The sequence below is a fragment of the Epinephelus moara genome, chromosome 4, assembly GCF_006386435.1.
Source record: "Epinephelus moara isolate mb chromosome 4, YSFRI_EMoa_1.0, whole genome shotgun sequence".
NCBI classification, from domain to species: Eukaryota; Metazoa; Chordata; class Actinopteri; order Perciformes; family Serranidae; genus Epinephelus; species Epinephelus moara.
Window position 1 is genome coordinate 19564219 of NC_065509.1, and position 24611 is coordinate 19588829.

At 42.0% G+C, this 24611-nt stretch overlaps 1 protein-coding gene across 2 annotated transcripts; it reads left to right on the forward strand.

The window, feature by feature from the left end:
- On the forward strand, nt 1-23352 carry ccnjl (cyclin J-like). Of its 2 annotated transcripts, none has more exons than XM_050042943.1 (6): nt 1-289; nt 984-1094; nt 5190-5400; nt 16692-16991; nt 17124-17283; nt 18475-23352. In XM_050042943.1, exons 2-6 carry the CDS (start codon nt 1017-1019, stop codon nt 18998-19000), a joined length of 1275 nt encoding a protein of 424 aa, XP_049898900.1. In that variant the 5' UTR covers nt 1-289; nt 984-1016; the 3' UTR covers nt 19001-23352. The 2 variants fall into 2 exon arrangements, with proteins under 2 accessions (XP_049898900.1, XP_049898899.1); XM_050042942.1 differs by having other exon boundaries at nt 987-1094.
- The last annotated feature ends 1259 nt before the right edge of the window (nt 23353-24611 follow it).

Sequence of the window (24611 nt, forward strand, 5' to 3'; positions counted from 1 at the left end):
AGCTGGTGCAGCCGAGGACGTTACTTTGTTACAGCGGAGCTACCGGGGAGAAAACGGCGGAGCCAAATCTCTCGGAAAAGTGTAAACAGTTGGGGGGAAACGGCGCAACCAAACGCCTGTTGCCGGGATTTGGCGATGGCGGCTGTTGTGTGAACTTGCCAGCGGATTTGAACGTTGTCTTTTCGCCGGAAAAAAAGAGGTCTTTCTCAAAGTTGAGCCGAAGAGGAGTTCTCTGGTTCAGGATGTCGGACTGAGACAAAGGGGTCTGGGGGGCATTCCCGTCGGAGCGGTGAGTGGCACATGCAATAACCACCGAGATGAAAAGTTTCCCCGGTGTCTGTCGTGTTTGAGAAACGAGCTGTGTGTGTGGAGACGGTTAGTTTCACCGCAGTGTGCTGTTTTTGTGTTTTAAAACGAGGCGAGTGTGTGTGTGTGTGAGCTCGGTGGGCAGTTAACTTGTGTAGCCTCACTGTTGGCCGCTGTCTCGTGGTGCAGACGCGTTTTGAATGATAACCAAAGTGTGAGATTTGCTGGTTATCTGAGGTCAGAGATGAACAACCGTGTGAAAGATGGCGTTAGTGAAAGGCTGCTTTGATTCATTTGACCTGCAGCGTGGTCGAGCGGGTATTTAACCGAGCCATTTAAATTCCCGAGCAGAGAAAATGGCCTATTGCAGGCGAACAGACCTCTGCTGTGGGATTAGCAAGGTGTTCAAAACTTTACTGCATTTCTCATTAAATAGACTTTTTTTTACAAGTCAGTGCACACTCAAGCATCTGTCTGATTAAATCCTAAAATCATGTCATTGAGAAAATATGTACATTAACTTTTATTCAACTTCACCCTCTCTTATGTCAGATGGTTTTCTCCTTAAATAACCAGTTTACAAACTACACACATCCTAGTTGTCCTCCTCTCTCTCAGCCCAGCATGCCACTTTTCTGTGTCTGAACTTTGTCTCATTTTGGGCACGTGTGTGTCAGCAGGTAAAACTTGATTCTTGAAGTCTCCTCTGGATGGGAAAGATGGAGAGGGAGTTACAATGGTGGAAAGGACAGCTAGCTGCAGATATCCATCAGTCGCTCCGCATCAAGGTGAGTCTGTTATTATTCAGAGCTGCTTTATTTTGGTGGGAATCTGTAGCCTGTGAGCTAAACCTGTTTGCATTGCGGTTGTTGAGCAAAGCCTGACATTTACATTGAAAAACACCCACACCTATCTAGCTTTTTGATCCCCAGACTACCTCAGAATACAACAGTTAGGTAATTAATCACATAGTCAATCAAAAGAAAATGAACCAGCAACATTTTGATAATAGACTAATTGTTTAATTCCTTTTTATGGCAAAAATAGCAACAACCACATGTATTCTCATGTGGATATTTTCTACTTTTCTCTTTAAACAATCATAATAAGGTAGATGTATTTGTGTCTGACAAAAAAGGACATCACAGTTAAATTTAGCAACAAACTAGCATTTGTAAGACCAAATTATAAATCAATAAGAATTAAGACTATTTGTCGACAATAAAAATATTATTTACACTTAATCAATTAGAGAACCTTTCATTTAGAAACTTTTTTTTATATATATAATTAAATTTTTTATTGTTTTTGGTTAGGGTGGTACATGATGGTTCTAGACGTCAAATGACACATTCAATATTGACTAATTAAAAATAATACAAACAGGATAATAGAGATCCGTACAAGAGTCGCAGCATAAAACAGTCAAAATAATAAAATTAAATTTGAATAAATAAACACATTAAGACTGATAGTGTAAATAATATAAAGGCCTATATATTAATAAAACAAAAACAAAAGGTTGGCAGGGTAAGACAAAACACTGATCACTAACTAACAACATCACACTTCCAGACCCCTAGTCCGTACATTTATCGACAATGAGCGCACTTATTTGTGGTCCTACAAATAAGACAGGCCTGTGTTGATATTCCACAGCAGCATCCCAGCATATTATACACTGCACAATGTATTAAGAGTTGGGAAGAAAATATAATTACATGGTCCTGTTGTCTATTTAAACATGATCTAAATTAGATTACATGGAGGAGTTAAGGCTCATTAATTGAAAATGTCTTAATTAACCTTGAAGCGTGATCATATTTCTTCCCATGTGTCACTTTAATGGAGACATCTGTCACTCGACTGGCATCTTCGGGCTGGGAATCTGCTGCCAGCTTCACGCTGAGGGAGAAGAATACAGATCAGGTTTTAGATATCAGGTGTTTGAGCATACCAGAGATTGTACGTAGGGACCGTTGTGGATCAGATGTTTTTAAGCCCTATATGTATGATTCATTCATTTACACAGAGTTTACTCATGCTGGACAGTGTCTGACTCAGTGAGACATCAATTAGACTGAAAATCTGCACACAGAGCTGGAAACTAAACAACACACCCACGCCTTTCTCATATACTATGATGAGAGTCAGTCTAATGTTAGGTTTGATTGCCCTTTATCAGCATTTTGGTGAAATCCCAAGCAACAGGCTTACCTCAGTACGTACTGTGTAATGCAATGCCCTCATTGTACATGCTGCAAAGTTACGTATGGTGAATTAAGAAATGCTGAACACTTTTAACAGATTAGAGTCGATTGCTTTATTTAGGCACATGTAGCACATGTGTTTTAACTCATGGCAGAACAGCGTCTTGTGATTGTGTAACTCACAGTAAGGGCTGCAACTAACAATTAATTTCATTATCGAGGCATTTATTTTAGTGATTACTAGATTGATTGTAACTGCATGAAGATCTGTTTTCCAGGAAGACAATCTTTTCACTCTTCAAATGAATAACGGCGTAATTTTTCTCTGCTGTGATCTTAGATTTACTTCCCATCATAACAGCAGAGTGTCCTAAAGTATTTGTATTTAAGGACTGATTCGTTTGAAGCTCTCAGACCCTACTGCGGTTTTATTATTTCAACAAACAATTTCCATAATTACATAATCATCATCAAGTTATTTGTCAAGTAAACATTTCCTAACATTGCATTTTTCTGCTTTTCAAATGTGAAGATTTGCTACATTTCTCTCATTTACGTGGCTGTAATTTAATATGTTGGGTGTTCAACGTCTCTTGGTTGGACAAAAAAGTTAGACTGTAACCAATGATTTGAGTCACAGATTGTTTTCTCGGTTAATGAGGTTAATCATTTGGTCAATCAAATCATCAGAAATCAGTGGAAAATGACAGTGACGATCATGTTTTGTTTAATCTGGCCAACAGTCCAAAATATAAATTATATTGTAAGATCTAGAAAAGCTGCAAATTTTCATTAATCATCAAATTTTTTGGCATTTTTGCTTGAAAAATAAATGATTAATAGATCATTGTTGCAGCTCTACGAAAAAGCAATCTGAAGGGTCATCTTGGATTTAATGGGCCAAATAATTAATCTGAAAAACAGTTTAAACAGATTAATTGAAATTTCAGGTAATTGTCAGTTGCAGGCCCTGTTATTTTCTGTTTAAGACGTCTGTATCTTGCTTTACATTTTCATAAAAAAAACAACCTCAAAATGCTTTCTAGTGTGCGAAAACTTTTGATGACTGGATGTTTTCAGACGTGGCTAAGCTGAAAGCACAGTAAAATTTGTAATGAAAGGAATGGTGAAATGAGAATCCGAGCTGTGTGTAAAAAAGGCCTTCACGCAGTGTTCAGATTTCCTGCATGGCGCCTGCTCTCCCACAGTCTCATCCAGCCTTAATGACGTTTGCTGCAGCGGTAATGCCCTGATGTGGGAGATAGCTGTGGTGTGTAGCATGTGGCAAATTATCAGACATGCAAATCAGGCAGAGGCAGCTGTGGAATCCTTAATTATGGTGCGGGTCCCCCACAAAGGCACCTTCTCCACCCCACACAGACCCCCCCCTACAGAGCCTCTCCAGACTCCAGCAGTCCCGTCCCCCCCCCCACACCCTTCACATCCACCCCCATTCTCCTGCTGCCCTTGTACCCCCAGACAGACAGATGGACCAGAGGCAGAGGCTGAAGCAGTGGGAGGAGAGGAGCATTTGGGGAGGACTGGGTGGTATGGTTGGTTGTGGCACCAAGGGTGGAGTGGCTATATGTAGATTTCGGAGGGAGGGGGGTGCTGCTGTTTATTTTTAGATACCATTGAATCTGAGAATCATTGTTGTTTTGGCTCAGCTCAAAATAAACACTTGATTTTTTTTTTTTTTTTGTATAAACGTGACAGTGCTGGTACATTTAGCCCTCGCAGCAGATTGTGTTTTGCAAAGTACTGACTGTAGCATATGGTACTGTGAGATTCTTTTGAAACACACTGAGCCAACCCTAAGTCAGGGATGTTCCTAAACAACAGTCCCGACATAATGTGGATGTTTTCTGTATTCCCCCTCTCATGTAAGGACCCCTCACTGTGAGATTAATCTACCAATCCTCAATCTCTTATTAAATCCAAATCAGAAGCCCTTGTTTTTACTCCGATTCACAGAGAGCAAAAAACATTTTTGAAAAACAAAACTATCTTTTGATATAAGCAGCTTAAATACAGAGAAGGTATGCGCTGTGGCTTTGTATATCCAGCACTAAATGTTTGTTGTTTCTTACTCTGAGGCAGATTTTGAAACTGGAGCCTTGTGCTCTGCTGTTTTCTGTTGCTGATTGCAAAGATACCCAAGGCGGATTCAATGCTAATGCCCCCGAGTATCTTCCTTCCACTTTGAAACACATGCAGCTAATTGAACATGAATAGGAGATGTGCTAGGGGTGAAACCTAATCCTATCTACAACTCAACCTCTACTGGAGGAACCATGCCCCCCCTCTAACCGCACACACACACACACACACACACACACCCCCTCAGCCCAGTTCTCAGAGACCCCTGCAATGACCCAAATTAGCTCCTCTTCTCTGCAGCAATGGTGAATTAAATGAAATTGAAATGAGGCTGAAGCATAATCAAGAATTTCTGATGGTAAATGGGGTTTTATTCTTGATACGACTATTTTAGACACGGCTGCTCTCCTGACAGCGGTTTAACCTAGTCAGCAGGAGACATGCACGACTCACTATTATTATGCATATTCTTTACAACCCCCGTGTCTCCACTGCTTCTTCCTGCCCACCCTGCTCCTCTCACCCCCTGTCATTTGCGTCCCCCTTCATCTCTCTTCTCCTCTCCCTCTCCAGGAGCTGAAGCTGCCAGTCTACCGAGCCCATTCTCCGCAGATTGGCATGCGGCGGTACTTTGCGGACTTGTTGGCCATCCTGAGTAATCGCTACCAGCTATGTCCGACAGCACGTCACCTAGCCGTCTACCTGCTGGACTTGTTCATGGACCACTATGATGTTGCTGTCAAGCAGCTCTATGTCATCGCCCTCTCCTGTCTGCTCCTAGCTAGTAAGTCCATTTTCAGCCTTCCACCTTGTCCTCTCAATAAGTTATTTTGCTTGATAAAAACTTTAATTTAAAGACCAACTTCTCATTTTTTGTCTTAAGACTTTAAAAACTTGATTGCTGTAATTTAAATCTACTACAGAGGTAACTTTACTAAGATTAGATTTCATGTTTCATCTTGAAAACCATTGTGTTTTGACTATTTCTGTGATGCGGAAAAGCTACGTTGTAAATCTTCAGTGCTAAACGAGATAGTCTGACTGTGGTTTATGCACAGATGGCAAAAGGTGCAACACTTCCTGCAACAAGGCTAACTTGAGGTGGGCTCAAGAGACCGTGGTGGTGTTTTTTCCTTCCAGCTCCACTTTTCAGGCTGATCTGATAACCTTTGTGGAGAGTTTACTGTAGCTTCAATGTTGGTTTGACAAAAACAAAGTTTCCATTGTGGTCACATGAGTGAGCCATTGTTTTAGGAGAAACTGTAGGGGACTACGCTTCTGTCCACAGAACCACTTGTGTGTCTTTGATCCTCGCTGCAGTAACATGTACAGGGCTGCTGCTGTTCCTTTAGGCCATCCAGTCAGTGTGAAATACTATCACACCTGCCAAGGTCAAAATGTCCTCTAATCAAAGGTGTGATTTTCTTTTGAAAATGTGATTTGTTGCAGAGGACTGCTTACCACTGTTCTCACACGAATCCATTTTGTCTCCAGGCTAATCATCTTATGGCACTTTTTAATGTGACCAGCCTTTGTTTTCAGAAGTTTTGATTTTTGGCAATAAGAAAGATTTTGTACACATTTTTAATACCAGTAATGTATCTTGTGTTGCCAAGCCCTGATATAGCTTTTTCCTCTGTGCCATGCGGCTCCACGTTGTCCTTAAAACTATTATAAACACATGGATGTGTCTTAATATTTTCTGGGTGACATGTTCCATCATTGCAGTGAACACGGGCTTTGTAGTTTATTTTGAATCAGTCACACATACACTTTCTTGCTGCCATAAATACCGACTTAAGCACCAAATCTGAATTAATCCACAGCTGAAAATAGTCCCAGACAAATGCACCATTTCCTTCTGTTTAAATGATGTTTGCTAAAATCTACAGCTGCCAGCTGTTTTAGGAAATTACTAAGCAGTTTAAAAAAAAAAGTGAAATTACCTTCTTCTTTTTTTTCTATTTACAACTTTAGTAGTAGTGAAATGACTTAGAGCTAACTGGTTAGGGAAGATGGAAAGTAGAGAGATGGACTAAGGAAACGGGATTTGTTAACAAAAATATGTATGTACACCAGCCTTATCCTTTAAATTGCTGTCTTACTGAAGACTTGGTGATTGGACTTAGTGTTGTCACGATACCAAAATCCTTTTGGATACAAACCTTTAGAACAATAAATAGTAGGGGTGTAACGGTACCAAAAAAATCATGGTTCAGTAAGTACCTCGGTACGGACGTCACGGTTTGGTAACTCAAATGTTCCACCAAATTTGTGTTGTCTCGTGTTGTCTCCCTTTGCGAGGCAGACTTTCTCTTGTCTTTTTTCACGTGCACCAGCTGCGGATGTTGATACAGGTGTTGTCATACACACCACTTGCGAATATCTGTGCTCCAATAGGAACAAGAAAGGTGTTTGTGTGCATAATTGAGTAAAATAAATTAACTAAATTAATGAATTGAATCAAGTTATTGAATCGGTATTTTCCAAATGCAGTATAGTACCGTTTGGAATACTCTAGTACCGCGGTACTATTTTAGTACCGGTATACTGTGCAACATTAATTGGACTGTGCAGATTTAAAACAATCAAGATAAAGCTTTGGATTTTAATTCCTGATTATCTTGTCTTCCTTAGACTGACGACTGGTTGATGCTTCGTGTAGTTGCTTGCTTTTTAAAACCGTCAGTGTTTCTGCAGTAATGATAACCAGTAACCAACATGCCCTTCTGTTGTAAAATACAAGATTTTGTCTTTGTGTGTTTTTTTATGTGAAGCAGGTATGTTAATCGTCCTTCCCCTGCTGATGCATGGTGCAGGTTGTGTGGTAGTTATTAGTGTCTCTGTGTCTGTCTTGTGATTAACAGACTGTGAGGTTTTCTGTACATTAGTGCAGCCCTTGGCATCATGGGTAATTAGACTAATGATGCCGTCAAAGTGGGAGTCTGGAATAGGGCCTGCTCACTTGGGAGGGCTCTGTGTGTGTGTGTGTGTGTGTGTGTGTGTGTGTAGTCGCACACAGGCCATCTTTGCAATCAGAGTAGTCTCTGTGGTGGGATAAATTTGAATATGAGACTTGAAAGAGGTTTTATTTAAAAGCAATCTCATGAGAATCCAAGAATAGCTTTGAGAGTTTGCTCATGGAGTGATACAAAAATGATCAAGCCAACCTGGACAGAGGTTCTTCTTCTATTCCCTAATAGATTAATCTGGTTTTCTATTGAATCTTTTGATTGTGGCTCTCAGTTAGTCAGACTCTCTTCTCTCTGCTCTCCTGCCTCTGAGTCCTCCACGACTCTAGGGAGTCTCAGTCATGATTGATGAAGGCTTGAAAGGGCGTTTGATTCAAAGTTGTCTTGGGTTTTTATCTGTCCTGAGGTGCTTTGGAATCTGGCCTAGTTATTGAACGGCCTCCCCAGGTCCCACTGCCTGCCTTTGACAGGCACATACATTGTCTTTCTTTAAATTTTTCTGGCTTCCGCACTCGGTTAATTAATCGCTACCTCTTTTGTGCCTCTCAGCAGTCAATGCTTAATCCTGTTACTCTGTTGTGTGTGTGTTTTTGTGGGTGCATGTGTTTGCTCGTGGATGAGCTCCTCTTCATTGGCAGGATTGAGATTATGGTCAGTTTTCAGTGTTATTGACTGTTGGGAGCTTATTTACAGATCACACCTCATTCCTGAGAATCCAATAACTCCATGCTGGGGAATTTAATGTGACTCTCAGATAAGACTATTTATGTATACACTGCATATTTCCTTTTAAAAATCAGTCCACATCCCCAAACTTAAGTTTCTATTGTGTTAAATTCCATGACGTCCTGCAGTGATCACATCAGTCTTCCTGGCAGATCTTGGTCCCTTTAGTCAGAGCTCTGCATACTGCAGCTATTTGTTATGGTAAATGACATCATGGACATGGCTCTGCTGCCAGCTAGTATACATTGTCACAGTGTTAACTCTATTTATATATTTAGAGAATGACGTTTGTTGTTTGTGTCTTGATTATGATTATAGGATGCTTGGTGAATTTCTGCAGCAAGTTATTGTTGATTTAATTTATATTGTTCAGTGAACCCGATAGAGCGAAGGGTCTCTGAACAACAAAAAAAGAGCATCCTGTGAATCGCACAAGCAGCTCAGTCATATTGACTACACAGCGCACTTAGATAGGCCTAGGAGCCCGAGGGTGGGGAGGATCTGTGTGCTGAGGGGCACCTGCCATATGCTCTCCGAGTCAGGCCTCAAACAAAAGCCCGTCAATGCAGGCAGGACAGCCAGCCAGCCAGCCAGGCAGCCAGACCCTTCCCATAGAGGGGGAGGGGAGCAGAGGCTGAGGGGTGGAGGTTGTTGTGTGTGCAGGTTTGTGTGTGTGTGTGTATGGTAGAGGTTTGCTGTAAGCGAAAATTGCTAAATGAGGTGATTGTCGCTGTGGCAACCTTGTGATAAACCTATGATTTTTTTTGTAATTATCTAATTAAGATTCACACTTAAGTCTAATCCATTAGAGAATTTCTCATTGAAAGGGTACTGGTTTACTGCCACATAACCCTTTAACGGACTCAGGCTCTGGTGGTGTCCTTTTACCTTTTGCTGCCGGCTCTGTTTCCTTTTCGTTCTCTCACCTTGTCAGGGACAGGCACAGCGAGCCAGTCCTGGGACAGGGCGGCCAGTAAAAGCAGCCCCACATCCCTGGGGGGTTGGGAAACGAGTGGAGCGGTACTTCAAAGGCAGGTTGGCTGCTGATGTTAAACAGGGTAGAAAGGGAGGGAGAGGTGGTGGCCTGCAAAATGGGACATGTTAGAACTGAACCACCCAGCAGGGTGCCCTGAAATGTAGATTAATAGGGAGCCCACTTCCCCCTTTATCCCCCTCTATCCCCTCTCTGAGGTTTGACAATAATTCCGATTGAACTGTTGTCATGTGGGGCTCTCATAATTAAAGAAATTATGTTAAGATGTACCGATGGGTTTGAAAGTTAATATTATTCATTGCCATCAGATGTAACCAAAGCACCAGTTCACCTTTTTGTTCACATGAGAGCATGTGTGTAATTGTAACCCACAAGCTTTAGTACAAATGTTAGAATTAAGTCATGTTTCATGTTTTGTTGTGTACTGCCTGGGGCTCTGTTTGCCCACACACTCCCTGTGTCAGTCCTCATCACTGATACCGCAAGGCACTTTACCCCCTCTGTGGACGGATACCCCTAAAACACGCCACACATACTCACACACACACATCAATACACAGGGCTGGGTTTCTAAGATTCTCCTTGGTCACCCAGGCATTAGCATCAGGGGTCAAGGGTCGGCCTGGGCCTACATTGTGAGAGCTGCCGAGGCCAGGGGTGGCAACATGGAGATTCTGTGATGGAGCTGTGACCAATTTCACACTCCCAGTGAAAGATGAACCAGCAAATAAAAGGAGTTTAAACAGCAGAGGAAATTCCTCCATGGCTGTCAAGTCAAGCAGAAAAAGAAGTAGAGAATGAGGAAGAAAATGAGGATTGGTCAGTGTGTTTTTTTTCCCACTCTTAACTGGCAAGATAGTATCAACATTTAATTGAATTTATTTTATTTATAAGGACATCACACTTTAATCAAATCATTAATCAGACATTTCTGTAAAAGTGCCAGTGTTAGCCAACTGGCTAATTTTCAACTGCCGTCCTTTGGCAAGATGTTTTAAAACCAGTACATTACACATTAAATGTTAACATCAGGTGACATGAATAATGTTTTGAAAAATACATTCACATTTTTTATTTTTAAGTATTGGATTAATATGTAGCTCCGCAACAGTGAGTCTCATGATGCCAATTTTCCCCATTTTTCTTCCAGTTGTGCGTCTTGAGCTCCTTTCCTACTGCACAAAAAAAAAAAAAATCACTAACACACGCTAACATGTAGCTTTTGTCTTATGAGGGAAAGGTTACAATTGCATTCACTCCCAGGATAAATAACTATGTATGCAATAGTCACGGGTGTTAATGGCTCCATCTCCAATCGGCTCTGATCTGTAGTGATGGAAATACGACACCCGGGTGGATGTGCTAATTTTGGCCCCTTTTCCAGCGAGCTACAATGACACATCACTACAAATACCTGTCTGTCTCTGTCCAAGCAATGCTCGGACATTGTTCAAATTTAGTTGGCACTGAGTTTGAAGGAGAGACTGTATAGTAAAGACATAAAAAAGAGGTAACCACTGTATAGTTTTCACTGCCTCCATGCTGCTTTCTACTGTTACTGACCTGTTTTCCGGCATGTTTATTACGTTGAATGTGACACACCAGAAAAAAAAAGACAAAAAGGCATGTTGCTCTGGTCTACTGGCAATGAGAATGTAGTCTATCACAGTTTTCCCATGTTTAAATAACCTGCATATACCTGCCAATTTTGGTGGAAAAGGCGTACAATAGTCTGAAGATATGTGTCACATTTTCTATTAAGAAGATTTCTTCAACACTTGCTAGCCACTGTCTTGTGTTCGGGGGTACTAATCAAAACTGTATGAACTCATAAAATTGATTGTGGTCATCTTTTATTCTCTTAGAGGAGCTTAACTATTTTGAGGACTGATCATAATGTAATAGAATTACATTAAGGCTGCAAAATGAAGAGCATCAGAAACAGAGGCCTTTGTCTCTGTAAGAATACAGCTCTCAGGTTTCCTAACAGCCCCTACTCTAAACCCCTCCCCACCTCCACCTCTTCACCAAACAGCACACCTGGGAGGAGGCCCTGCATCCTCGACTTACCTCTCCCTAACCCCTGCCCTCTGACTTCTCCCTGTTGACTTGACCTTTTCTCATCATCACCATCACCTGCGGGCACAGTGAGAAAGGATAGGTGTCCCGTAGTTGCAGTGTATGGAAAGGTAGTCTGTGTAGATAAAAAGAGAGGCTGTTTTTTTTCTCTTCATCAGTGTCTCTTCCCTGCTCGCTGACTTAAGATAGGATCATTTAGCTGTCTGCATTCCAGGTAGGCTGAACTCACAGGAGAGGAATGCATCGTCTCTCTCAGGCCACATTCACATTGACAACAGTATGAGGGGCTTTATGGTGTTGTTGCTGCAGGGTATCAGTGAGAAGATGAAATACAAATCATGAGGTCCAGTTTTAATGGCTTATTAAACCCAGACTACGTTTACATGCACAGTAATCTTATGCTATTATTCCTAATATGACAATATTCCAATTTTGATGCGGGTCATTTAAACAGCATATTTCATTGGGGTATTTCAGTATTTCCCTTTTTCCAAATGAGGCATTTTCTGATTGAGACGTGGGATATGCCGGTATTATTCAGAGCGTTCTATGGACATGTATACAGCGCATTCGGAACATGCGTCTCAACTGGGGATTTCGCCACAGTTTGTGACACACGACCTCTTGTCTGTTTCATGCAAAGAAGCAAAGTGTCACAAGTGGCTCCAGCTGTTCCACCTTTACATATTTTGATGTGATAAACAACACGTTTGGGCATGTTGATCGGAATATGCACAGCTGTATGTGAACAGAAATATTATTTTCAGGAGCTGTGTAAACAGCTTAGAAGAAAAATGTTCTTTTTCAAAACAAGGGCAAAAAAGGGATATTTTGTGCAGGTAAACATAGTCATCAATACACTAAACGAGAGTTTATATTTATTTGAGATAGAGTATAAGAGGTGAGGCAAACGATAATATAGCTCAGCACTGCAGGGTATTAATTGGTATGTGCGCTTTCATGTTTTCATCGACCAGTGTATGCCGGTGGATTGAGCTGTGTACCACCTTTTGAAAACCAACCAAAATTTGTCTGTAACATGGAATATTGAAAACTACCTAAGATTACTTAATTTGCCTCTGAGGAAATTTGTCTTTGATATAAAGGCTGCCACATAAAAAATTCATAGTGTGGTAACAGACGTAAATGTATGGCACAGGCATAGTGCAGACATAAGGTTTAATCCTTGGTCTGATTTTTAATCATGCGTGATATTCATGGAGCAGATAATTCCTGATCTTAACTCTGCTAATATTAGCCTGCATTTAGGAAGATATCTTGTACCTGTGTTTGTAATGAGACATTAAATACCAGTTCTTTATACTGTGATACATTTGGCATAAATGGGGGAAAAAGGGTCCTGTATAAAACATTTATGTTCCAAACTAAAGTATTGATCTGTATTATTTAACCATCAGTACCCAAAGTCGTATTAGCACTAGAGATGAAACCATTGGTGGACTAGTTGATCAACAGAAAATTAATTAGCAGCAGTTTTGATAACAATGTACCAGTGAAGTTTTTAAGCAAAAATGCCAAAAATGAGTTTGTGCTGCTTCTCAAATGTGAGTCTTTAGTGGTTTTCTTAGTCTTTTATGACAATACATTGAATGTGTTTGTGTTTTGGAGTGTTTGTCTGACAATACAAGCAATTTGAAGACGTTGCCTCGGGCTCTGGGAAAATGTGATGAGTTGTTTTCACTTCTCATGATCAAATAAGAAAATAATTGACAGAACAATGCATAATGTATAGAATAGGTAATAGGTAGTTGTAGCCCAAATTGTCACTTTATCTAACAGTGGGTTGTGCTGCAGATAAAGTGGAACCAGAATGAACTATTTTTGCCCTACTGCCCTTTGTTTTGTTTTTTTTTTTTTTGTTTTTTTTGTTGGAGCCCCCTTTGGCTGCACCCCTGCTGGGCCAAGTCATTGAAATGAATGAGAGCAGTGTTTTGTCATACAGACTGTGACACACACAGGAGTCGGTTCTTTTTACAGTAAGTCAAGCCAGTTTGTGGCTCTAGTCATACTGTACTTCAGTAGGTCCCTCTGAAGTTGCTTTGTATTTTGTTGTCAAAGCTTCCCATGTCTCTGATGTGCCCGGTCACCCACAGTAGCAAACCAGAGGAGTAATCACAGAGCACAATGAGGAGATTGACTTGTGCTGTCTCTCTCTTAAGATCAAAGAGGCTGGGGTTATGTGGAGATTGGAGGCATTGATGGCTTTTTATGGCAGCGTCTGTGTGGACATAGCAGACTAGCAGCAGACAGAGGCCTGATCCATAGGATATGAGGGTGAGAGAATGGGGCAAGTGTGGACTGGGCTGTGGAACAAGCCCTGGTGGGTGTAAACAGCCCTGTTTCATAGTGCTTCCTGTTCTGGTGGAGAGATCCCATTATTGCCTCTCTGCTAATTACCCCTCTGGCCTGTGTTGGGCTGCAGTTCCCCCACACCCCTCCCCCGATGCTCTCTCAACCATTCCCCCTTTCTTCCTCTCTTCTGCCCTGCTTAATGGTGGGTCGCAACATCAGCGGTAAAACTCGCACTTGTAGGTAGGAAGGCGCCCCGCTCACTGAGACATGGGCACAAAGAGGTAAATGAGGTCCAGTAAAGGCAGTGCAGACAATTGATGCTTGGAGTATGCACTGTAACCCCTCCTAACTACAGCTCGGAAAAGCCAATAAAGCCCCCTTTTTTGATGTGTTGGTTGCTATGGTTGCAGAGGCAAATATTAACCCCAACAGGATGGTTGTTGTAATTCCCAACTGGATGCATATTTTGACAAAGCCAATACATAGTTAAACTAGAAGGACACTCAGAGATTATGGATCTCGTCAAGGCCAATATTCAGGTCCTCTATGATATGCAAATATCTGAGCGCAACCATTACATATGTCTAGATCTATTTCCCAGACTATTAGAATTAAAGGTATACTATACAGGATCAACGGGTAACCCCAGATTCGCTCAAGCTTGGTGTTTCACCTTGTGATATATTTGTGTTTTTCGGTGCTGTGTCTCTTGGATGCCTGCTGCTTACGGTCTGGCACATGTTTGCTACCTTTTTTTAAAGTCCTGACCTCACCTAGCTCTGTGGGAGTACATGCCCATAAATATCCCGAACACAGAAAATAAGAAAATACAGGCAGAGGTCAGAGTCAGAGAGAATGCTTCGACTTATGTAACATCATGAACATGGCAGCTCATTATCAAAAACAGTCGTTAGGAAAAACTACATTCACAAGGATGAAATTCTTACTTGACTCACATTTAAATTTGCATGTAGAAAAAAAACCTTATCGCACAAACCAGAGTGATTTAGTAACTTCACACTTACACACATGGTTTTAACAGTTGTGCTTGTTCTCCCATGAAACCACTGGCCTTGAATGCTCCGTAACGACAATGCTTTCTCTATGAAGTTTGAGCAACTACATGTGATAAGGAGTCATCGTGTTTCTGATATTGTATATGTTTTGTCCCCGTCGAACTTTACTACCATCTACTGGATTTTAAGATTAATGGCATTTATTCCGACAAGGCCAAATGTCCTATCTCTCAATAGTCCCTTTGATGCTGGCTGTTCATGGCAAGTACTTAAACCCTTGGTCTGTTTTGAGTTTCCATCGCACACAGTACTCTTAATATGTAGCTGGGAGTGTTACCAGATAATAATTGCCACATCAATGCTCCATCCAGCGCTTGCTGTACTTCTCCTCACCAACGCTGCAGAGGAACATCTGCACCTTGTTGATCCTCTATGGAACGAGGTTGTGTGCCGACATTTTAAGAACAAAAAAGAGCAGGCTGAAGTGATCAGAGTCTATTTTAAAACTAGCTAGTTTGTGCATTGAGTCCTTGTCGGGTAAGTGTAAATGTTCTCTCTTGACCAATCAACAGATTGCAGTGTTTTTCTGGCTCCACCTTTTAGTATCAGATCAATGTGCTAGGGGCCTCAACAGAGGTGTGACGAAAAAGCAGGACAGAATAGAGTTGTTCTGATGGTACTGTCCAAAACTTTTGACAATGGAAATGCAAGTAACCATTCAAAAGTGTATCAGACTGCTTGGTAGAAACGAAGTTTAAGGCACATGCTTTAAAGGGGAACCTGTAGAGTAACCTGACACCTCCTAGCCCTCATTCTTAAAGCTTGAGCAGAGTCACCCCTCTTTATTGGTGACACAGACCACTAAGGCCTCGGGGCTGTTGCCAAGGAGAGGAGGATGTCTTGGGATGGGAGGGGGCTCACCATAATGGCACCAGTGTATCGTCTTGTAGGATATGAAATGAATAAGACAGACAGAAATATCAGGATTCAAGTTTTTCATAGAAAGTGTGAAGCTTTTATAAGTGCCCCACACCCTGTAAGCCTATAGTGACGTTTCCCTGTTAGTGTAATAGCTTTATAGCCAGATGTTCAGTAATAGTCAGCTTAATTGCTAATGCTTAGCAGGCACTTTAGTTTTGTGGAAGCTGGAGTAAGGCTCTTCAGGGCTGACCATAAACCTGCTACAATTGGTACTGTTGTTAATATTTATTGTAATACTGAAAGAGAGCAGAGATCTATAATCATCACCACATATCAAGATGACTGGTTTTAACTTTGGCTGAGAACGTGACACCATTTTGTGTTAAAATGTTGTTGCGGCTTGTTTTCTTAAAGCTAGTTCATGTATTTGGGGGAATTTTTTATGAAGATGTAATGACCCTCAAAAGAGATAAAGTTTTACAAACAGTTGTCTAATTTGATTATCAACGCAATTGTTAGTAAGTGTGACCTCTGTGGCAATGATTTCCAACAAATTAGCTGCAGCTATTATTTTCTTTACTGCTCAAAGATAGAGTGTGGGACTTTTACGTATGAATGACTGCCTGTTACATTGAAGCCCTTGCCAAATGAGGTCACACAATGCTGATTAAGCCTGTTGGCCCCAGGGAAAGCTTTCTGCATTTTGTAGTATACTTGAGTTGTGGTGTCTGTGGCGACTTTCCTGTGCTGGCACTCCAGAAGTGATGAGTTTTACGTCAACCATCTGGAGCAAAAGTGTGCTGGAAGGGGAGAGACCATAGCAACGGTCTTAAGAGGCGCCCTAGAAAAAAATTTGAGTGGATGCAGAGTTGCCGACTAATTTTCTGTTGGTCACTTGACTGAATATTTTAGCTCTGCATAAAATTACATTTTCACGGGTATGGGTGGTCTGTTGTTACGATGGGACATATGTTGTCACCTCAAACTGTCAGTTATAATAAATTGCATTAGACACTGTTCAGTAACCTTGCTGCATCTCTTCCTTTCTTTCCAGGTAAATTTGAGGAGAAGGAGGACCGGGTTCCCAAACTGGAGCAGCTGAACTCTCTGGGATTTATGTGCAGCCTGAACCTGGTTCTCAACAAGAAGGATCTGATCAAAATGGAGCTTCTGCTGCTCGAGACCTTTGGCTGGAATCTGTGCATGCCCACACCCGCCCACTTTATTGACTACTACCTCCATGCCTCGGTGCAGGAGGGCGACCTGTACAACGGCTGGCCCCTCTCCTCCCTCTCCAAGACAAAGGCCTTCATGGACAAATACACTCACTACTTTCTGGAAGTCTCACTGCAAGGTGGGTTAAGGAGAGAAAGCTAAACTGGACTTTCCTTTGTTTGTTCTACAGGTGTTGGACATGAAATTATCAAGCTTGTGGTGCAGGTTTGATCAAATAATTTATTGAACTCTTGTCTCTGGGCTCTTGTAGACCACGCCTTCCTGAGTTTCCGACCATCCCAGGTTGCTGCTGCGTGTGTGGCAGCATCGCGTATTTGCCTTCAAATTTCCCCAAGCTGGACGACAGCTCTGCATCTACTAACAGGCTATACCTGGGACCACCTCACCCAGTGCATTGAGCTCATGCTGCTGTAAGGGACCCACACACACACACACACACACACACACACACACACACACACACACACACACACACACACGTACATGCACATACACATACAAATACACTCAAGTAGAAAAGAAAGGTCTAACAGAAAGCCAGGCTGTCAGATGAGCCTCTTGAAGTGTAGTGGGAAACTCAAGGTAGATGACATTAAAGCCCCTGTCTCTCTGTATTTTTGGTTGCCATGGTTTTGGAATATAAGACGCCTGTTGCTTAAACCAGTAGAGGGTTGTGTTGTTTGTATAATCTGACAAAGCCTGTCTATCTGATAATCCTATCTGATAGCCTCAGTGCTGTGTAAATGAAACGATCACTTCATCTGTGTTTTTTTGCGTGTTTGTTAAATGGAAACGGCCACTCAGCCGTTAGCATAAAGCAGTGACATAGGTTAGACTGCCAACAACAACAACAACAACAGGGGGATTGTTCAGATGTTTTTATTGATACTTAGATTATATTTTGACGGGATCAGCAGCAAAATGTATTTTAGTCCCCTTAATAAAGGAACACAGCAGTATGTCGTTTCGCTTGTGTGCCAGTAAGGGGGTTTAGAAGACTATGGCTAATTTGTAATATAGACAACGCACACTTCTCATGCAAGGATTGGCTCAGTCATGAAGATGCACATTAGGTGGGCTAGGGTGTTTAAATGTAGCAGCTTCGTCATGCAGATATCTACGTCAGGTCAGATGGGAAAATGTTTTCAGAGGGGCTTTGGAAAATGGCATTTTGATGCCAAAACATGGGTACTTTGACTAAAATTTGAATGTTAAATTTGAATACATAAGGAACACTAATTGGATGTTGCCGAAAAAAGTAAAAAAGAAAAATAAATAAATAAATAATGGATCTGCCCTTTAACAACTGTAATTAAGTCGTACATTTCTTGGCCAGCAGCTGTGTGTGTTTATTTGTCTGCTTCTGTGTAAGTGTAATTGTTTGCACATGTTCACACTAATTGTGTGGGAATGAAAATGATTGGTACAAACCAGTCACTGCCCTGTTAATGGATTTATCTGAGCAGCCATTTTTCCGAGTAGATCTTTTACTCAGGTATGAACACACTTTGCTCTCCCCCTGTATTTTAAGGATGATGATAGTTTCTAATTTAATAAACTAAATGTTTAAATTCTCATTGTTTTACCTTTTCTTTCCACAGTGCTCATGACAATGACGTCAAGGAGGCCAACAAGACCAAATCCACTCCTCCTCACCGACCGTCCTCTCTGCAGTCTCAGCCTCAGACCTCTCACCTCTCTCCAGTGTCAACCATACAGAGACCAGCCTCCTCCTCCTCCTCCTCCACCTCCTCCACACCACAGCTGCTCTTTCAGCCAGAGAGCTTCCCCCACCTCTCCCAGCATTCCCCGTCCCTGTCCCAGCTGCAGGCGCTAGCTGACTCCCAGGCTTTGGGGCCTGTGGTGAACATGTCTCAGGACTTCCTTCAGAGCCACAGGATGGGTCTCCTAACCGGGGCTCCGTCCATGACTCCCGGGGGTGGGTTCCCCTCCTACCCAAGCCTGACTTCTGGACTCCAGCCTGGGGCTCGTGCGCTGCCGCTCCAGGGCCCCATTTCTGTACAGATGGCCCTCGCTGGAGAGCCGCGCCACTGTCTGAGCATGGCCTACAGCGGGGGCTACCTGGGCGCCCATCACACTTTCGCAGCGGGCTGCTTTGACAGGTGACGCCAGGAGACGGAGAGGGAACACAAACCCCTGCGGGAGTGCACTGCTATGCTTCCAACCCAATTCCCTACCCCGAAATATCCTTTTCCAGACCTCCTCTCTCTCTCCGTCAGCTCCGCAACACCTTCAGCTTGTCCAACTCCCCCGTCCCTCACACAGAGATGCCTCAAACGCAAGCAGAGGTCCAAAGGCAAGACAGACCCGGTGGAAGTCATCACACTGACGTGACAGATGCTCCACCACTATGACATACTGAGGCATTGCAAAATATTATTGCCATATTTTGAACTGGTTTTATAAATCTGTGTTATTATGAGACTGTCATCACTGTGAATGAGATGAAAGCAGCAGTGTGATCCAACACCCACCTCATTCAGTGCCTGTTCTCAGTTGTGTGATAGCTGAGCCAATTTTAGAAGTGCAGAGAACACAAAGTATCTGTGATAAGGATATCTTGCTGCTTGACATGATTTTTTTAAAATTAACTAATCCCAAATATTGAACACATTTTAGAGAGGAAAAAATTGGCTGGTGTTTTTCTTGAGCCACCATCTGAGAGAGATAGAAGAAGACATAGCGAGACCGTCACGTGTGTCTCCTGAGTGTCAGCGAGCATTGATCCTGTAGTCTCTGTTTGAGCTGAAGGGCCCCTCTGAGAATTCCTCACCACATAAGCCCTCAGAGGGGACGAAGAATTCCTCGTTTCCAACACAGCAGGTGAAGTCCACAACTGGAACGCGCCCGCAGTGTTTCATTTTTTTCCTTTCCCCCTCTCGCGTTCCTCGTCATCTCTTCTCTCCCATCTCCAAAGTCGAGCCTTGTGGCAGAGCCGTCGCACACCCGGGTGAAAATGTGTCTCTCTGGCAGCTGCAGGCTTTTGTCATACTAAAGTTTTAATCTCAGTGTCTCCGGCACCACTCAAAGAATTTAACACAAACTGATGTGACTGGACCAGCATGGTGAAGGAGACGTGGACGTTGTTAGTGTGTTGTACATATGAATTGCTGCTGCCTTCTTATGAACTGTCGGTTCTGTGTCTGTGTTAATGACTCCAATGTTTACATAAACCACTAAGTATCAGGGACTTGAACAAGATTACTTGAATATGATGCCATTGAAACATGCCATAGCTTTTATTTATGACGACTCATTTACTTTTTTTTAATTTCATTTTTGTTTGATATAGTTGTAGGTTTTTGTACCAATGTAGAAACACACCGTTTATAATTATAGTTTTCTTTGTACCTGTTCATAGAAACTGTTTATTCAGGCTCAGGTTTCAAGGCTGAAACTAGCAGCCTTCCCACGATTCTGTGCTGTTATGCTTTAAAGTGGATGCTACTGCAGCATCTGCGGGGGCTGGAATACTCCCCTTCTTCTTCACTGGACCATACTCTGCTGACAAGTCAGTAACTGAATGCATCAAACCGTCTGTCTGCACTGTGGTGGAACAACCTCGTGGTCACTGGTTTCTCACAACATCTGTGGGCAGTCGATGGTAATTGCTTCCCAGATTTCTAAAGCTGCAATCTTCCACTTCCTGTTAACATATAAACACATCCAGATTCCCGCTGTCGGTCATAAGGGTTCCCACTGGTTACCATGGTGATAACTTAAATGACCATGGACCCCGAGTTCCTGGATGTAGTTGACTAAATTAGGGATTAAACAAATGATCATTTTCATTACTGATTAAAGATCCAGTGTGTACAATTTAGGGGGATATATTGGCAGAAATAGAATATAAATTATTGTGATTCTACCTATAATTGGGAGCTCGTCCTTGTCCACAGAGTCCACCATGTTGCCCAGAATGTACAAACCAAACAGTGGCTCTAGATGAGGCTATTCGCGGCTTCGTTTTTGTGTAGTTAGCAGCCCCTCTGGTGACGAGCAGTGTTGGAAGAACTCAATTTTTTTTTTTTTAAACAAGAAACTGCTTTATTCAGTGTTTATTTTCCAGTTTTTAATCAGTTTGTTTTGAAGAGGAAGAGACCTCTGCACATAATTCAGCTCACGGTAAAAACCTCCTATATGTTATCGGATAAAAAAAGGTGAGCACACGTTAACAGGTGCTGTGCTAGCAGCCCGTCTGCGACATGGTAAAAACTGTCAGAGAAACACTGATTAGTAACATGAAACTGGTTGATTCAGGGTTTTTTACTGGTTTTAGTCATCTGGTCTGTTTGTTTTTGAGAGGAAGAGACCCTTGCTGATAACTCTGCTCCTGGTAAAAACCTCCTGAACACTGAAGGAATCCTAACTAGGGGAAGTTTCAGCTGGTTGCAGTCTGCAATCCTCACCACTAGATGTCACTAAATCCCCCTAAATCTTACACACTGGACCTTTGAGGTGTTGATAATTTTCTCTTTTTGTGATATCTAGAAATAAAAAGCCAGAAAATAGTTAACAGTGCCCGTCATAATTTCCCTCAGCTCATGTGATATATTCAGATTGGCTTTTTATATTTGACCAGCAATCCAAAAGCTAAAAATATTCAGTTCGGTATCACTTACGACAAAGACTATCATCAAAGTCTCACATTACAGAATCTCAAATGAGGGAGTTTTTTTGGGGGCATTTTTGCTTGATAAATGATTAAAACCACAACTTACTACACTGATCCTTGCAGCTCTCCTGTGGACCCCAACTTCTGGCATCATGGTGACTGGATTGAAACTATTTTGCTGTGGCCTTGTTGTGCCTTGTCCATAGCAGCTGCCGTGCTTGAGCTGTGAAGCCTAAATTCATAGTCGGACATGTGCGTTTCAGATAACACTTCACGAAGCCTTCTGAAACTGCAGCTATTGTAATCAACGATCATTAAACAGCTAGATTTCTGTTTGTTTTCCCACCACTGAAAAGGACATGCCAGTGTGTTTTTTAGTGACGTGAGCTAAGATACTATGCCTTTGTTTGAACTTTTTGTGTACAGTTTTGTTATATTTTTTACATTCCTATTCAGTGTATTTTAGTTAAAGCTTTTTGTGATTCTCCTAAATATTTGTTTTTGCTTTTTTTTTTTTTTAAAGAGTTCAACTAGCTTTTTTTCTTCATAATTCATGAGCAACTTCTCACTGAGGTGTCAAAGGTGCAATATGTTGTTTTTTTCTGTTAAAACTGACCACAGCCATCACTGTCTCGTGTACACCACTGGTTCATCTTTTGTAACTTATTTTTGATAATTGTGTGATTTGACTTGCTGTAGCTCAGCCTCCTCTAGAGGGCAGTGGGCTACGAACACAATGAATATGTTGCATATTGCAGCCACCTCCTCTGAGTGATAGATATTACTGAATGCTTTTGTCTTTTAGCTAGAGGTGCATTTCTCCCCTCCCGTGAAAGGTGCTGATGTCACTCACACCAAACAACACTTGTCTAATGTGATAGTAATGGAAACACAAACACCACAAACTTCCAATTTATATTTTTGTATTATTTTGTACCGATTTGTAGTCTTGGTCTGTGTGACACCGAATGGTAGAAGAAATTCTTTTATCATGATGTGCCGCAGAAAAATAAACACACAAATGAACTGGGTTTTTGAGGGGTGTGTTTCTTCTGAGGAAGCATGACTGAAGTGCCTGCAGCTTTTAGGGAAACTATGGTTTCCACTGAATTGCTCCAGTTGGTTCAGAGAGAAGACAATGCAGATGCTCCAGTGATAAGCCCAGCAGGCTTTACACACTGTCCTCCAGCTGTGACCATGTCATTCATTAAAACAATGTAATACTAAACCACACTAAAGCCAGTGGTGAACTTTAACTGAGTACAGTTACTCAAGCTCTGGACTTAAAGGTCCAGTGTGTAGGATTTAAAGGGATACGTTGGCCGGAATGGAATATAATATTTATACATAATTATGCTTTCTTCAATTGTTGTGTTTTCGTTATCTTAGAATGAGCCGTTTATATCTACTTACAGAGTGGGTCCTCGTCTACGGAGATCACCATGTTAATCTACAGCAGCCCAGAACAGATAAACCAAACACCGGCTCTAGATAAGGCTATTCATGTTTGCGTGTCACCCACTGCAGTTCTCTGTCACGCCTGGCAAAGTTTTACTTGGTTGCAATCTGCAAGTCTTCCAGCTAGATGCCACTAAATCCTACACACTAGACCTTTAAATACCAGCATCTCCTTGTTCTTCTGCTTTATACCTTCTCTGCTACATTTCAGAGGTCATACTTTTACTCCTCTACATTCACAACAGCTGTGGTTACTTTGCAGATTAAATGTGATATATAAAACACAGGAGGGGCTTTAAAATGTGATTTATTTCTCCAGCAGTATATCAGGTTGCTAAACCTAACTTCACCTGCACCAGCTACAGAAGTAACATCTTTATGACAAATGAATGCATGAATAAATAAACCTGGGCCACTCTGCTGTAAAATGAGTACTTACACTTTTTATACTCTAAAGGTATACTGTGCAGGGATTGTCGGTTGACATCACCAGTGCGAGCAAAAGAAAGCCAACACCAGATTCATTCTCATTTTGGCACTGTGTGTGCTGTTGTCGTAGCCAGGACCGTCCTGAACATCTAAAGCAACAAAATAAGAAAATAGAGGGCAGAGTCTGCAGATGAATACACCACCACACTATGTGGTGGGTCATAAGTGATGATTGAGAGGGATTACCTCTATGTGAGTCTGTACATTGTTTTATATGGAAATCCTGCATAGTATGTCTTAAAGCAAAATATGGTTGTGCCTAGCTGAAGCCTCATCATCTCAGCTGTGCGTTTATTATGTACTTCTAAATCCTGCATATTCATTCATTCATTTCCCATAACTACTTATCCTATTGGGGGTTGCGGGGGGGCTGGAGCCTAACCCAGCTCACATTGGGTGAGGGGCGGGGTACCCCCTGCAGAGGTCGTCAGACTATCACAGGGCTGACACATAGAGACAGACAACCATTCATGCTCACGTTCACACCTATGGGCAATTTAGAGTCACCAGTTAACCTGCATTTCTTTGGACTGTGGGAGGAAGCCGGAGTACCTGGAGAAAACCCACGCTGACTTGGAGAAAACAACTCCCTACAGAAGGGTTCAGTTCGATACGCTGTTTCTCTGTTTCCATTGTGAAAAGTTGTGGATGGTGCCAATGTAACCGTTCCGTACTGTCCCCATTTTTGGTCCAGGCCTAGGTACCATGTCTGAAGCGATACTTGTGGTTCCAAAGGTACCATACCAAAAGTGTTTGGTGGAAACGGGGCTTTACGTAGTAAAAAATGTGCATACTTTACTGACTGCAGCACACTTTGTATTTGAGGTCAAATCAAAAGCAAATGATTTAATCTCTCATCCCCACACTCGTACGCATGGGTGGAATAGTATATCCATGAGCAGTACTGCTTTTCCAACTGCAGACAAAGTTATCATTCAGCATCTGAGAAACAAGTTCAGTCTCTCTTCTGCTCCTTGACTCCTCCTCCACAGCTCTGTCAGAGCTTTCTATGTTTTATGGCATTTTGATCTATAGAAATCTATTCAGTGATGGAGCTTTCTCTCACACACGACACATTATACTCCAGTATAATGCTTGCAAATTGACCGCCCTTCTCGAGTTGGACACAATTCGGTGGACTGTGGACATTTTTGA